Source organism: Tyto alba, unplaced genomic scaffold (assembly GCF_018691265.1).
Source record: "Tyto alba isolate M040663 unplaced genomic scaffold, T.alba_DEE_v4.0 Super-Scaffold_1000006, whole genome shotgun sequence".
In the NCBI taxonomy this organism is placed as follows: domain Eukaryota; kingdom Metazoa; phylum Chordata; class Aves; order Strigiformes; family Tytonidae; genus Tyto; species Tyto alba.
The window spans coordinates 14,620,862-14,637,256 of record NW_024881272.1 but is presented as its reverse complement, the minus strand read 5'-3'; the positions used below and the strand labels follow the sequence as shown (position 1 = coordinate 14,637,256).

At 36.8% G+C, this 16,395-nt stretch overlaps 2 protein-coding genes across 6 annotated transcripts in view; both read left to right on the top strand.

Annotated features, from left to right (window-relative positions):
- AGL (amylo-alpha-1, 6-glucosidase, 4-alpha-glucanotransferase) overlaps positions 1–11,312 on the top strand; it is a 49,444-nt gene extending 38,132 nt beyond the window's left edge. For all 5 annotated transcript variants that reach the window (XM_033000478.2, XM_033000480.2, XM_042806941.1 and 2 more), the window contains exons 27-34: positions 425–536; positions 910–1,045; positions 2,939–3,051; positions 4,859–5,070; positions 5,640–5,737; positions 6,295–6,382; positions 6,473–6,606; positions 8,048–11,312. In XM_033000478.2, coding sequence (XP_032856369.1) covers positions 425–536; positions 910–1,045; positions 2,939–3,051; positions 4,859–5,070; positions 5,640–5,737; positions 6,295–6,382; positions 6,473–6,606; positions 8,048–8,165 — 1,011 coding nt within the window. In that variant the 3' untranslated portion in view covers positions 8,166–11,312. The remainder of the gene's footprint in view (positions 1–424; positions 537–909; positions 1,046–2,938; positions 3,052–4,858; positions 5,071–5,639; positions 5,738–6,294; positions 6,383–6,472; positions 6,607–8,047) is intronic.
- A 2,013-nt stretch (positions 11,313–13,325) lies between these two features.
- The window catches only part of LOC116963542 (hornerin-like), an 84,115-nt gene continuing 81,045 nt past the window's right edge, over positions 13,326–16,395 (top strand). Inside the window, exon 1 of the mRNA XM_042784686.1 lies at positions 13,326–13,979. The gene's annotated coding sequence lies outside the window, so the exon portion shown is untranslated. The remainder of the gene's footprint in view (positions 13,980–16,395) is intronic.

Here is a 16,395-nt window from a genome sequence, read left to right as displayed (position 1 = left end):
AAGTATTTAACACAAATATAAATTTTTAATTAAAGGATGGAATTTTTTTTTAGCTACAGTAACCTGTTGCTATCTGTTACTTATGGTGAAATTTGATTATAGTACAAGAATTCCATATTTCTGGCACTTTTCACTGTACCTGCATCTCATGATTAGACAGGTGCAGGAGGTTGGGGATGGAGAAAAAAAAAAAATCATCGGTTCCTAACTTTTTTTCCTTTGCTTTTTGTCTTGAAAAAATGTTTATATTAAAAATAAATGTATTCCCATTGACAAAGGTGGTACTGAAAATGTTAGATGCTTTTCTTTTGAAGTATTATAAACTAGAGGCTAAGAATTGCTACTATTTGCACATTAGATAGAGCCTTTCTGTCGGCTTTTCATCTTGCTTTTCACATATCATCCAAACATGCAATCAATCTAGGATCAGCCACTTTATGAAGTAATACAGGAAGCAATGCAACGACACATGGAAGGCATACATTTCCGAGAAAGGAATGCTGGTCCGCAGATAGATCAAAACATGAGAGATGAAGGTAACATATAGGACACTTGCAATGCAATTCAAAAGATAACAATTATATTTCTTTTCCTCTAGCTATTGACTATATTTTTGAAAAATTGTTTAATGCGACTAAAACCATATTACTTCAAATACATTTAATGTTTAAACAGTGCCTAATTAATTGTTTATTATCAGCAGCTGTTTATATGTTGTGGTACAAGTTATCTCTAAATAAAAGCTCACTTAAAGTACAGTTGCCTTCAGAAACCCAACTCAGATCTCTTGTTTGGAGGCTTGAACTGGGGGGGGGGGGGGGGGGGGGGGGGCGCAGGCAGGTTTTTTTTTGTTTGTTTGTTTGTTTTGTTTAAAATACAGACTTGACACATGATATTCTTGCTTGGCAGGCTTTACTGTAACTGCAGGAGTTGACCGTGAAACTGGCTTTGTCTTTGGAGGGAACCGCTTCAACTGTGGCACTTGGATGGATAAAATGGGAGAGAGTGACACAGCTCGCAACAAAGGAATTCCAGCCACTCCAAGGTACAAAATTCAGGCTTTTGGGGGGATTTTAAAATAATTTTTTTTTTAACTGAGATTCTTCTGCAGAGCTACTAAGTCTTCCATTAGCACATCTGAGAGGTGATCTCTCAAATGTTCAAAACATTTCTGCCTACTAGAATATTAATGGTAATTTCCTTGTTTGTGCTCATTTGAAATAAGAAAGGCATATTCTTAGCAGGTGAAGTTCTCAGCTTCTGGCATGGTCTCAGCCCCCTGCCAAGAGTCAGCATTTAAATTCAAGTAGTAAAATGTAACTTAGGAAAAACTGTATACTTGCAGCAATAGAAATACTTTGATATTTAGACTTATTATAGGAGATATCAATTGATAATTGTTATGTTTTTGGAATGCTTATTTAGAATTTAAAAATATCTACAACATCTACATTCTTAAAGTTGAGATTAAGCATTTCAAAAATAAGCTCTTTACTGTGTGCTAGCCAACTGCTGCAGGCATCCTTGCTTGAGTTTAGTACAGCATCAGTTTCAAATTGATGGCCATCTGTGTGTGAGAACTGAAGGAAAACATTATCTCTTGCTTGACAAGTCAGGTGTTTTAACTGGGAACCAGGAGAGGTTGAGGTACTTGCCCTAAAGAGACTAAATCGATGGTGCTGGAGAAAAATTTTATATCAAACAGGCAGTAAAAATCAATATGATATAATACGAAATTTATGCATATGGTGATATCTGAATATCACCTGAAAAAAGAAGCAAGTCCAAGAAGTGCATTTAGTGCTTATTTTAATGCTTCACTTCTGACTTGTAGCAGAAATACTACCTAAGTTACCAAAGTGCAGGTGCAGATAAGAACCTTTGTATTGAACACAGTTTTAACATAAGAGGACCAAGTTGCTTGGAGCTGATCCGTTTTTTTTTATGTTCTTAATCGCTGGTATAAAATTACTTTAAATCTGTGCAAATTAGCTGAGTATGATGATAACACTTCAATCTATTTTACGGAAAAAAAATGTAGCTGTTAGCCAGTTTACTACTAAGCTAGTTCCCTGACTGTTCACCAATAGAAAACCTCACCTGTTCTTCACAGTTTCTTCTGTTGTTTCTTCATCAGGTGGAATCCTAGTCATTTAAATAAAAGTAAATTGACACAGTCTGCTTACGCTAATACTCTCTTCTTTTATTCTTGGCCCTTCATGAAACTCAGAAGTACCATATAAGACTGGGTGTGCCTAAAAGTGGCAGATAAGCTTCAGTGTAGATAAAGTTAAGATATGCATCTAGGGAAAAAATAGCCTAAACCATGCCTACACAATGCTGTGAGATCTGAGCTACAACACAGGAAGGAAATCTGAGTCATTGTAGCTTTCTGGAATCATATCTTAGTGTACAGCAGCAGCCAAAAAAGCTAATAAAAAATAGTAATACTGGGTGTCATCAGTACAGGTTTTTAGAACAAGACAGAGGTCATTGTTCTGCTTCTTTGTGAAGCCTTGCACCTTCAAGATGCACTTGTATCTTGAGCATTATGTGTAGTGCTGGTCTCAAGGACATAATAAGGTGTGATACAAAGAAGGGCAGCTAAAACTCAAAGGGATGGAGTAGCTGCCTCGCAAGTGGAGATTGGATTGCCTAAAGGCACATCATTTTCAAGAGAACATGAGTGAGAGGTATGACTGAAGTTTAGAAAATCATGACAGTAGTGATGATGATGGAGCTGTTATTCACAAAACAGTACAGTACTGTAGAACTTCGGGATGCTCATATAGGAGAAACAGGGGAATAGTAGGAGAATAAGGAAAAATAAAATGTCTAAATAAGGTACTGGCAGATTATTTTTTTTTTCAATTACTTACTGAACTTTAATAGCCTCCTTAAAGTAATTATTGGGCTTTTTTTCTCGTTGTTATTTTAGAGATGGCTCTGCTGTGGAAATTGTTGGCTTGTGCAAGTCAGCTGTTCGCTGGTTGGTGGATTTATCTGAGAAAAATGTGTTTCCATTCCGTGGAGTCACTGTAAAAAGACATGGTAAAAACAGGCATATCTTATTATATTACTAGAGTATGAACATTACTAAAACAATGAAATCGTGGCCATATAATATCAAGGATGATTATCAAACTACTCAAGAAGTCTTAGGGATAAAAGGGGAAAAACTTGGGAAAGTATCTTGTATGATTAAAATCTTCTGTTGCTCCAAAAATTAAGAGTTCATATTGTCTTGTCAACATTTCATATATTTTACTCTGTGTATTAAGGTGTGGATTAAAAAGGAATCTTGGAGCCTAAATGCCATTTCTCAAAATGGACATAAGTGATAGGATTATTATGTATTATGATGATACACATGATTCATTACAAGAGTGTTAAGTAAAATGGTGCTTCTTTTTTCTTTTTTTCTTTTTTTTTTTTCCAATATTCACAACACAGGAAGTGGCTTGTGGTGAATATTTACAGAAATATCTTTAGATGTCACTTATGTTTCAGAGGGAAACTGCCCTGGTAACAAAGTTACTTTAGTTTGAGCTTAGCTAGCACAACTGAATATAGGTGGCCTGTAAAGCCTTTTTACTCTTCAGTAAAGGGTAATACAGGGAAACAATTAATTTAATGATTCTTTTATTCTATTTTAGAAAATGTGAATATAAGTGTTTGGGGTGTGGTTTTGTTTTTTTTTTTTTTTTCCTGTCGATGCTAGACAGTACAGATTCTTAGGTCATGAACTTACCTGTCACTTCAGGATTTCTTAAAATATATGGCTAGAGTAAGACAATTAAGAAATCAGTACACAGCAATGTTATAATGCATAGATGTAGAAATAATATTTATAGGACTTATCTTTTTTTTTTGTTCAAGAATCATAAATAACTTTTTTAGATTCAGTTTGATGTGTGTGTATTCCCTACTGCTGTTAATTTCATGTAACTGGGTCTAAATTTCGTTCATCTACTGCTGAATCTGTTTTAAAACCAGCCTTAATTCCTATTTGTGGTCTATGCCTTGTTTCTTAAGAACAGGCTTAGTGTTAGAGTTTCTAGGTTTTTTTGTTCTTCTGGCAATACCATATTTCAATTTCAGTAGTATTTTGCTTTTTGCTATATTCCAGTTGTAGTTTAAGAAAAATAGGTAATACTTCAGTACTCACTTCATGTAAAACTAATGTACAGTTATTTACTATTTTTGGCTTTTCAATAAAAGTGTTGCTTATTTAGGATGTATGTATCTCATTCAGGAAGATATCCCTCGCACAGATATGCTGATTGAAACCTGATCTTTTTCAGTCTCTCTTGAAATTTTAGTGAGCTGTTCCTGTGAACTGTAGAATTAGCCTAAACATGGGGAATCACCAGCTGGAAAGAGGTGATCCTAGGTCTGTTCCTGTTAAGTGTTAAATTCAGGAAAAGAAAGCTTTTAAAAGTGACGCTTATCCTAATGATTTGACATGCTTTTTGAAGTCTCCAAAACAGCAAGTATATGTATACCAAGTACTATAAAAGAGCTGACATTACCATGCTGAAATGTTAATTATAAATTTTAAACTTACTCAATTAAATATTTACTATAGATCACAGTACTTCATACTGTTTGCTCCTAGCGAACTGCAAGTTAGAAACAGTTGTGTAAAAAAAGTTGTGCATATGTTGGAGTTGATCTGCAATATAATTCAACTTCTGGATAATAACCGTTTGCAATGCTATTATGGCCTTTATTGTATTAGGAGTATCTTATTTAAAACTTCAATAAGCAAAACCGTACTAAGTAGACATAAGCATACTTCTGGTATTACCACTGTGGCTGTTTTCAGAAAATAAAACCTGTATGTAACATCTTGCAGGAAAGGAGGAGACTGTCACATATGATGAGTGGAACAGAAAAATTCAAGGACACTTTGAAAGACTGTTCTTTGTTTCTGAGAATCCAGCTGATGCTAATGAGAAACATCCAAATCTTGTTCACAAACGTGGAATTTATAAGGACAGCTATGGAGCTTCAAGTCCATGGTGTGATTACCAACTCAGGCCAAATTTTACAATAGCAATGGTAGTGGTAAGTGATGGGGAATGGGAGGAAGCATTTGCAATTAAAAATTTTCTTTTTTATGGAACTAAGATTGGATTGTAAGGTTCATCTGCATGGCATTATCTCAGGAATATACCTTCCTTAGAATAACTTTTTGAAAGCTATTCTTTTCCATGTTTTTAATATTGGTCCATCTTGGAGTATCTCCTAGAAATACATCCTTGACAGGACTTACCTAAATGAAACTGCTGTGCGTTGTATAACTAGAATAAATTTACATCATTCCCTATATTCAGAATGTCTTCTAAGGCGAGGTCTGGGAGGCTGCTTCTCCCATCAAATTAGCTAAAAAGCATGGGTTGTTTGTCTTTACTGGGTTTGTAAAGAACTTTGGTAATAATACTTGATGTGAGTATTTCAAATAAAATAAAAATTAAAAAAAGCACTGGATAGCTTCTGTCTTCTTGCTTATTCTAGGTTCCAGAAGTTGATTCAGTAATAATAAACTTAGGCTTTTTATGGTCTTCTACATTATATACAGTCTTATGTGTGTACATGTGCAGAGTTTACTCATTAAATCTTTATTATTTTGTTAGGCCCCTGAGTTGTTCACACCTGAGAGAGCTTGGAAAGCTCTGCAGATAGCAGAGGAAAAACTGCTTGGTCCATTAGGCATGAAAACCTTAGACCCAGAGTAAGTATAGTAGAGATAAGAATAAGTGTTAACTACAAAACATGACAGTAGGAATTATTTGACATGTGGGGGTAGTGTTTCTTTTGTTAAAATCATCATTTATAGCTGTGAAATAAGGTGCAATAAATACTTCCAGAACAATTATTCTGCTGTTCTAAATGTCCATGCAATTGATTTTATTTATGTAGAAAATCACCAGGTGTGTTTGGATGTCACACAGAAGCAAGTCAAATTTGGTATCATAAAAGATATTGAATTTGCATCTTGATACATACTTATATATGATACAGTGCACAGCACTACAGTTTGAGTAAAAACATAAGGGCAAAATTATTAATTCAAGTAATTCCAAGATTTTAACCATTTTCCTACTAGTTTAAACCATATTTGGAATTCCATTGTCATGTAAAATAAAAAAAAAACGGTGGAGATCTCCCTGACTTAACCATAATTAAATGTAAATGCCATGACAACTTTTTGGTTCTCTTCTGCTTTCATTTTTGTGCATCAATTTTATTAAGGTTTTGTTTGCATAATTTATTTTTTCTTTCTTGCAGTGATATGGTTTACTGTGGAGTATATGATAATGCTCTTGACAATGACAACTATAATGTAGCCAGAGGTTTTAATTATCACCAAGGACCTGTAAGAGTCAATTTCCTCAATTTTAGAAAAAATGCTGTCACCTTTCCAAACTGACAGCTTAATAACAATCTCTTTTCATTTTTTGCTTAGGAATGGCTGTGGCCGATTGGCTATTTTCTTCGTGCCAAATTGTACTTCTCAAAGTTGATTGGTCCAGAGATATATGCAAAAACTGTAGTTATGATTAAGAATGTTCTTTCTCGCCACTACGTTCACCTTGAAAGGTAAGACACCAATTCACACAGATTCAAAATACTAATTCAAGCTAATGGTATCCACTATGCAGCTGCGTGTAAAAGTACAGATCTTACAGCAGCATCTCTTTTCTACATATATATTTCACTGCTATGTGCTATTACGGATTTTGAGTCAGGTTTCAAGTACAGCTGAGACCTAGTGCTCTTTATAGCTTGCAGAACTACTAATACTTAACCATGTGAAGACTGGGTGAATTGAAACTTATGTAAAAATTAGGATCTAATTTCATACAAAAAAAAATAATTTCAGAAAAAAAATGTTGGTGAGTTGTTTTTTAAAAAATCAAGCTATGCTAAAACAACCTTCAAAACAAAAAGGGCTAGTAGTGACAGATTAAAATTGTGGTGGATAAGATGATGCAAAATATTGTTAGGATTTCTTGGATTATAAATGAAGAAATTAGTATGACAGTGTTTCAGAATCTTAATAACCTTGATATTCTAAGAAGGCAGAGGAACTTGCTTAAGGCCCTTAAATGTTCTTCTGCATTTTAAGTTCTTCATCTTAAAAACCAAACCACTAAGCCTACGCTACTTTCCCCCTTTTTATATCTTGTTATATTTTTAATTCTTAAGGATTTGAGACAAAACCAAACAAAACAAAGATCTTGCCCTTGATACCTCTTCTGTATAATCTGTTCTGCAGTAGTGCAAATATGCATTTATTTGTACCCATAAGAGTAACTCATTAAGACTAGTCATGACAGAAGGGTTTGTCTGGCCACATGAGGAAGAAAAGGGATTTGTTAAGCAATTTCTTGCCTTATGTAGTGTCTTGTCCCAGTGTGTTGTTTGGTAGTATTACCAAATAACTTGCAGTTTGGTAACATTCTTTGTTTTTTTGTCTTACTGAAGTAATGTACTTTTACTCTGTTTTGGTATTTCATTTGTGTACAGAATTACTAATGTAGCAACAGGCTCAATTTATGAGTATTTACAGAAGTATGTTAGTATTTGGAGTTTTTTATTCCTATGGAGGAAGAAAAGGCTTCTGTAGTCACAGTATCTTCCAGCTGTTATCTCTCTTTAGCACCATAATCCTGTTTCAAGTGTAGTTTGAATACAGTTCAGTTATCTCAAAGATCATTTGTATTCTTGCAACTGCAAAACTACCTCAATGAGAACAGGAGCAACATGCCAGTAGTGTAAGTTTAGATACTATTAGTAGCAGAGAGTCTACTCTGAAGTAGAGGCACCCCCATGAAAAACTATAATTCACAGCTTCAGGAAAAAATAAATATTTGAATTAGATATTAAAGGGCATATTGTGCCTATAGGACAACAGACCTTTAGTCATGGTTTTTAGTTTCCTATTGAGATAATCTTCTTAAAAGCTTTGAAATGAAATGTTCTTTTAATTTCAATGTATAATCTAACAACAGAACTCATTTGTGTTTTCTTTTCTTAGATCATCCTGGAAAGGGCTTCCAGAGCTGACCAATGAAAATGGACAGTATTGCCCTTTTAGCTGTGAAACTCAGGCCTGGTCGATTGGTGTTATCCTTGAAATCCTTTATGACTTGTAGAAGTTTTTTTTGATTGATTTGATGAAACTTCTGTGGTCTTATTATTGGGCATAAACGAACACTTGGCTTATACTGCAAGGGAAATGTCCTGTTCCACACAATCACTTAAGCAGTGTCCTGACTTCCAAAGATACTGAATGCCAGCAGCTCCTATACCCTATAACTGTGTGGAGCTTGGGTTTTTTTTTGGAAATCAGGCCATGACAATAAAACAAAACTGCAGTGCACACTTGATGCAGAAACTTCTACTAAGGAGCAATTTTATGAATATGCACAAACTTCAAATTAAGTAGCTTTGGTTTTTTAGACTTCTCAAATCAAAATCTTAATGTAACAAAGTGAGGTGGCTCTTTCCTGAGCTCAAAATAAGTAGCACAGCTCTTACTTTTTTTTTTTTTTTTCCCCTTTGTCTCTTAAAGAGTAAATGAATGTTTTGCAAATGCATGCTTAAAGGGGAATAGACTAACCTATAGCTTCCTAAGTTTGGTATGCTTTGTGCTGTAGCACCATACATTAATGAAGGCATATTATGTTGTCTCTCTGTTAAACTGTATTACGGAGATTTTTTTGTATGTGTTCAGTTGAACACTCCATTAATCAACCACAGAAATAAAGCTTACAAATACTGTGATAAACCAACCTTTGAAGTTAGAAAATTCTCAAAAACTCTGTAAACTACTTTGAGAGTTAAGCAATAACAAGGTAATATCATATGCTAATCCATTTTAACATTTATTTAAATACTGTGGGCCATGCAGCAAACCTATTTCTTCATTTAAATCTGTGTTGCACCATGAAGAATTCATAAGAAACCTGTGCATGTGATACAATGCACAGCCTGTATGTTAGGGGAGGGCAGAGCTACAGAAGTCAATGTACTTGACTGTTTAATTAAATTAATTTATTGAAGAGGTATGGTCACCTCAGCCCTTTATTATTAAGAAAATCCTAGCTCTATTGAAGCAGGTGGAAACGGTTAACATCAGTGGGAAAAGATTAGCCTACCACCAAAGAAGATAAGATAAGGTTTCTAGGCCATTTGAAATCACACCAACAAAAATAAGCATGCTACCTCTATGTGTTTTTCTTTGGGAGCAGCATCCAGTGAACATGATGCAAAACACATGTTCTTTGATATTTGGATGCCTGTATGCCCTTACTGAGTTCAGTTCAATGTTCCCAAACTGAAGAGTGGTTGACAGAAGTGCAGCTGCTAATTCTCAACCCTCTATTCATGTGATCTTTCCATCTTAGTTCAATAAACAGGCAGAGAGCCTGACAACACTTCCCACATCACAGTGGGGAAAGCAGAACTGATACTGCATTTCTTAATGTTAGACAACATGGTGAAAAAAATTTTCAGGGTATAATTATAATGCACTAATAACATGTAGGTCAAGGTTTTATTATAACCATATTTTAAAGTTTCCATACCCTGTCTAAAGTACAGTGCAAGTGTGCTGTCTTGTTCAGGGAGATGTGTTACAGAGAGATACATTTAAGGGCAAGTTAATAGGATGAGTGTAGATTAGTAGTAAGAAGCGCCTACAGTCACACTATTTATTTGAAAGGTTAGTCAGTATTTGAACTCCCTTGCTGAAGTGTTCAGTACTTAGAACTTATGATTAGGGAAGGTCTATATTGTACTTCAGTTTTTGAGCTGCTGCAGTACATGGGTTGGGAAATTTTTGTTTTCTTGACACAATGCATGGGAGATGTCATTTGATCAAAAATGTTACTGAAATGTCAGCCACAGATTATGTTTTTAACGTGCAAGAGGCATATAGAGTATCATTATGTACTGAACTTTCCAAAATCCTTGATATAGACATGTATGTCCTACTGTATCACTAGCTTTTTACTGTCTTCCTAGATAATTATTTCTCATTTATTATTTCAAGGTATGTTTTATAGCTCCTCTGGTTTAGAAAGAAGGAACAATATGGCAGAAAAAATTGTTCTTACTTGATGAAAACATTTTTAAATTGGAAGTGCAGCTTAAGAGCTATTACTGTTGAAAAAGATTTCCACAAGGTGTCAACTTACATATATTGGCAATAACACTCTTGCAGTATTGGAAAAAAAAACGTGAGAAATCATTCATCAAAACCCTCCTCTGTTATTACAGATGACTTTCCAGTGTTTTGCAAACTGCACTGCTGATAGAGACTGCATATTTGTCACTGCTAGTTTGTTTTTTTTTCCTAATTTAATAGTAAAATTTTAAAGATAAATCACCACTGTGTACACAAAAACACATTATGCAACTTCTGAACATGCCCACTTATAATGTTGCTTCTGCACTGATTAGTTGAGCATAGTTTTAGTGACAAATGTTTTAAATAAGAAAAAAAAATGTATCGGTTGACTTTGCTGTTAAGTAGCAACAAAAATAAGATTTGAGGTTATAACTGTTGGGGGGTGGCTTATTGCTTTTGTGCGTTTTGGGGGAAACTGAGGTTTTTGTTTGTTTTTGATTTTTATGTTCGTGGTTCTGTTGTTGGTTTGGTTTTTTGGTTGTTTTGTTTTTTTTTTTTTTTTAATCACAAAGCAACTCAACACTTTGTCAAGCCAGATGGTTTAAAAATGAAGAGGAAAGCAAGCAGTGTTAAATCTAACACTTATCTGAGCTGGTATTCATCTAGATAAACTCTATTCCTAAGTAATTATCCCCTAAAAATAGCTGACTGATCCTGAACTGTATTTTCATTCATTAGTATAATTTATATTATACACTCAAAAACTTATGGTAATGAAAAGCTACAATCAGTAAAAAGTTATAAGCAAACCAATATGTTTTAGAAACAAACTAAAGAACTTGGTAAGAACTGTGAATCCATTGTGTTCCAGTTGGTGATTCTTATCTATATGGTATTGAGACCTTTTTTTTTTTTTTCCTTCCTCCAAATTGAAATAATTTTTATCGTTACCAGTGTTTGTACAGTTAATAGCTCTTGATTCCTTCGAAGATTATTAACTTGAGAATTCAAGTACAATTTATGTATCATTCTTGCACTGCATGTTGTAATGTAAAATGGAAAGATAAGTTTCACATGTGTCTGTCTAGCACAGCAGCAGCTGATTTTAGAAAATGTCATTCATTTATTTCTGAAATGCACAAAATAAAATTCTTTATTTCAGAGTTAACCTTTTCATATGGTTGTTTGGAAAAAAGCCAAGCATTACAGATGATTCTGCTTGTTCAGCAGTTGCCAATTTTACACATCTTGGAGATATCAATAACTCCTCGGGTCAGATATTAATAACAAGAACTGCTAACACGGAACAGTTCATAAAAAAAAAAAACCAAAAAAAAAAAAAAACCACAAACACATGAATTTGAGTCCCTATACACAAATTCCAGTGTTTGTTAGTGTCAGCTCTCTTAACTGGGTTTGAGTGGTATCGGGTTAGAAGAGCTCTGCATATCCCTTCTGCTATAAATTACTATCTAATTTTAAGCCATGGTATTGTAAATTCACCAAGAGAACAGTCCTAAGGTACACTGACTAACAGCTGACGTGGTGCTACACAGCTGACGTGGTGCTACACAGCTGTTAGTTAACTTTCTGTGCAAAATTTAATCCCTTCACTGTAGCAAAGGGATTTTGCTTTCCAGCTCTGTTTTGTAAAATCAAAGTCTTGTAGTACAGGTCACTGTGGTAGGTGTTTCACAACCACCCCATTCATTACATGCTTTATAAAATTAAGATTTTTCTAGTCCTATATTCAAGCATTTCCTTTTAATAAGTAATTTCTGTTATTGTATTGTGTAATACTTTCAATTATCTATTGGAAAAGTGTTAAGGAAATGTGGAAAAAATCACTTGCAGAGTTGCCAAGGAGGGTGGGAGCTGGTAACCTCAGAGCTGTGAACTCTGACACCTCATGGCACCTCAACCAGCTAAATTGAGGGAGAAATGGGTGAGTGTTAGTGGTGAGCCGGCAGGTTCCTGCTGAAGGCTCCTTGGGAGAGTGTAGATAGCAATTTGGGAAACGTCTTGCGTCAGGAAACAAGTGATCTGCCCCTGTTGCTGTGTTATTGTAGGCCACCTTAGAGGGACGGCTAATTCCACCACCTGAGCACGGCCATCCCCTTTGGCGCTGGCTGTGGGGAGCGCCGAGCGGCCCGCGCCCCGCCGCCTCAGCGCCCGGCTGCCGCCCGCCCGCCGCCGGCAGCGCGGAGGGGCCGGGGCGCGGAGCCCCCCGCCTGCGGAGGCGGCAGGACCGCCGCTGCCGAGGCGGGCCGGGCCGGGGTTAGCGCTCTGGCTCTGCCGTGAGCCTGCGCGCCCGCTGCGGGAGGCGAGGCCGGCTGAGAGCCCCGCTGGGCCCGGCGGCTGCGGGAGCCCGGCCCGCTCGTTGGCGCCCGCTGCCTCGGCGGGGCGGAAGGCGGGAAGCGGCGCCGGTGTGCGCCTCAGAGGCGGCGGCCTGGGGGGCGGTCAGGTGGGTAGAGGCACAACTAACCGCAGCCGGGTGCTCAAACTAGCCTTTAACTGCGCCTGGTACTCTGTGCATCAGTTAACTTTTAAAAGGTTATTTGGGTTACTTTGCTGAGCGAATGTCCCTCTGTAGGCACAGCCCGTGTGTCCTCTCCAGTAGCAGGGTGGCGCAGCGCACAGCCCGTGTATCTTCTCCAGTAGCAGGGTAGCGCAGCACCTCGGAATTCAGGAGCAGTGACTGGTAAAACACAAACCTGCTAGATCTCTGTGAGCCCAATCACCTGAAGAAGTTTCATAAAACTGGGTGAGGGGTTTCTGTACCAACGGTGGGTGCAGCACCACCCACGGTAATGAGTGTTTCATTATAGGTGAGCTCCACCCCTACCAGAAAAACAGGTGAAACTCTTTTTTTTTTTTTTTTTTTTTTTTTTTTAATGTGCCTGTACACAGAAAATTAATTTGCCCATGAGTATTTGGGTTTTGTGCAAACTTAAAGAGCTTATACACCTGCCATTTTAATGTATCGGCATGAAGGAGAGCTCAACCCTGAGTTACAGTCTGTAAAACTTACCTGTGCATTTGCTAATTTAGAGAAGGTGCTTACTAAAATAAAGCAGAGGCTTCCTAGTTCTCAGGTTCGCATAAAAGCGCAGCTGTCTAAGTGGTGCAGTGGCCATTTAAAAGGGGGAAGGGGAATGTTGATTTCAGAGCATGTAAGTCCTGAGCAAGGTGTAACTTCTGTTACATGTTTTAGTAATCACTGCTTCTCACAGGGTCAAATTCCTAAGCAGAATTAGCATGCAAACTTGCCAGCAGTTGCAGTGGTAGGAAAATCAACCTGAGAGCAATACAGACAGAAAACTATGTTCCTGGTGGTTAGTCAGGTGGCATTATTAGCTGTCTGTGCCGTTGCTGTCTCTTGGGTTTCTGTAGGAACTTGCACCGTCTTGTTGCCTGTCATGTGTTTGTCTCATTGTGTAATGTCTCCATAAATCCCTTTGTTTCAAAATTTTTTATGTGATATGCATGTGCTGTTTACAACCTTTCATCCGTTGGTGGCTGCTCACCCTGTATAATAATCTCGGAGTACTAGACAAATGAAGTTTGGTATCATAGACTATACTTGACAAATAGTAAAATTGTTTACCTTGGTTCATGTAAGCTTATGTAATTTGTGAGACCCAGGAGTACTTTGCTTCTCTGTGTCCGTGTGTGTGCTACTGCAGTATCTCAGTACAACTTCAGATGGAGATGTTCTTTTCCCTATAGAGCCTTTTTGCAATGAGAATGAAAGCTGGCCACGAAAGAAGAGAATTGTGCTGCAGCCTAGCAAGGTTCTTAAGCTGGATGACTCAGGCTCCAAGTACTAATAGAGGTAGGTTCCTTGTATTGAATTTTCTAACAAACATAGAGTCCTATATTTCTCAGTTCTAAGTCTGACTGGCAAATAAACTGAAGCCTAATATTGTGTAGTGATAAGAAACATCAAATGATGCCTTCTAATCAATTTTAAAGGAAAAAAGATATTTGTAGTCACTTAAGACTCACAGACTTAAGTACAGTTATTTGAAAGCATGATGCTCTGAAATGGAGTTAAATGATAATAGTGGAAGTCTTTTTTGAAGTGTTTTTTTTAGACTCAAAATTACATATAAAAGTTCAGGAGAACAGAAAGATTTATTTCTTGCTAGTGATATCCCAAGGGAAAGGTTTCTACAAAATGAACAATCTGTTCTTTTGTGGGGTATATTCAGGAGCTGTTTTTAAAATTTCTTTGTATTGTAATTGTCCTTACAGCCATTGTCTGTAAGGGTCCTACATACAGCCTAAACCTGGAGAGTGGTATCTGCTCTAATAATATGCATTGAAATATTGGTTCCAAATGCAAAAGTAAGGCTCACAGTTGCTTGCTTAACACCCTTAAGAGTAGCAAAATAATGAGGTAATATTGTTTTAGCAAGATCAGTCGTTGGAGGGCATTAGTAGGTTAACTGTTGTCAAGGTGTTTTGTAGTATTATTACTAAGGAGAGTTTGGAATATAATTCTGAAATAAATTGGTGTATACGTTTTGTGGACGTGAATGATTGATTTAAACGCCATAAGAAAGGATCTTACTTGAGTGTATGCTAACCTAGAGACTAGCATAGTGGGCTGGCAGGAGATAAATATCTCAGCAGAAAGTCGAGGATGATCGGGTAAGAATAATGCAATGTTTTATCATAGCTGAAAAATTAACATTTCCAGCTTCACAGCGGAGGGTGGCGCCAGTTCGCCACCTTCTGTTGTTCAGGCTTCTGCTAAGACTAGGCTGGGCGATTCAGTTCTCTGGTTCTTCCTTCTGAGGAAGTCTGTGGATTTCTGTACGGACACACTCGCTTGTCTGTTTTAATGGCTGAAGACTCTGTTCCTGCAGGTTAAAATCGTAATATTTTTTTTTAGGTGTCTAGCGAATGTTTTGGTAATATATTCCCATGTAGAGGAAGAGGAAATGAATACATCCTTGACAGTTCGGTATTTTAAAGTGATAATTGAATCTAATGAGTAGATTTCAGTGTTAAAAAGTTCAGGAACTGTTTATATATTTTAGTGCAAAGCTCAAGAATCTATTTATCTCCTAAAGAACGGGAAATTTTAGGATATGAAACCAGGTGTATGTTAGGCATTTGTTTATTATTTGTGCTGTCGTTCATCTACTGATTCTGTAATTGCTCACATTTGTATCTGTCTCCTTGTATGTTTTGTTTATGTACAAATAAACTTAATGTGAAAACTGAAAATCATTCTGCTTGGGCAATCTTTCTCTATAACTGTGGTTATTTTAACTTCATGTTTTTGTTACATGGATTTTTTTAATGGCATTCAACTTGCACACAGCATTTTTCTAGGACAATCAGTTGCAAACAGTAAGGCTAAAAATTATTAAACTGTAACTGAAATTAATAATTTGGGACTCAGGAAAACTGTACTGCTTAGGTTTAGTTGCCAGAGTTCGCTTTGAATGCTTTTGTTCTCACAGAGTATGAAAGGTTCGTAGGCCTGAGATTTATGCTGCGATATTGTTTGTTAAAGATAATTGTATGGGTGTACTCTAGGAATGAAAGCTGGTAATGGAGAAGTCTAGATAAGAATACCAGCAATAGGAAGGAATCTAGATGGACCCAGGCACTGAGACATGGTAAGGAAAAAGAATAAAAAGAGTGATATGAAATGGTAGATTGTTTTAAGTGGCTCAGAACAGCTTTATGTAAAACATCATAATAAAAGAAAAAATACTGTGTCTGTAGCTGGAAAAGTCTGGGTGCATCTGTCCTACAGCTTTAAGTTCTAGCCATCAACTTGACATGTTTTTAACAAGCAACATTCATTTTCTAGCAGTGATTCCAGCTGCTGAAGCTGGATGGGAGCACATTTTCCAGATAATTTTGTAATTTGTAAAGCCTATAATCAGACCTACTGAGAAAGCTGTCTTGTAATGGCTGTCCAGCTAGTACAGCTCCAGGTCTCTCCCCAGGCCTCTGGGGGCCTCATTGATGTGTTGGGTACAGTTAGGTTACTCCAGAGCTTTTCCCAAGGCCTCCAGGCACCATTCAGTTAAACTTAAGCTCCAGATTCTGTTATCAGCTGGATGAGAGTAAATATAGGGTAATTTAATTTCCATGCCTTGAGTAATTGCAGGTTTGCTTTTGCATAATTTAGGCTTCAGACAGTTTATACACCTTCACAAACAGCAGTTAAAAGTAGAAATTGGGTGTATTAATGCTATAAACTAGTGTTTGTTCCAGGGCAGGTT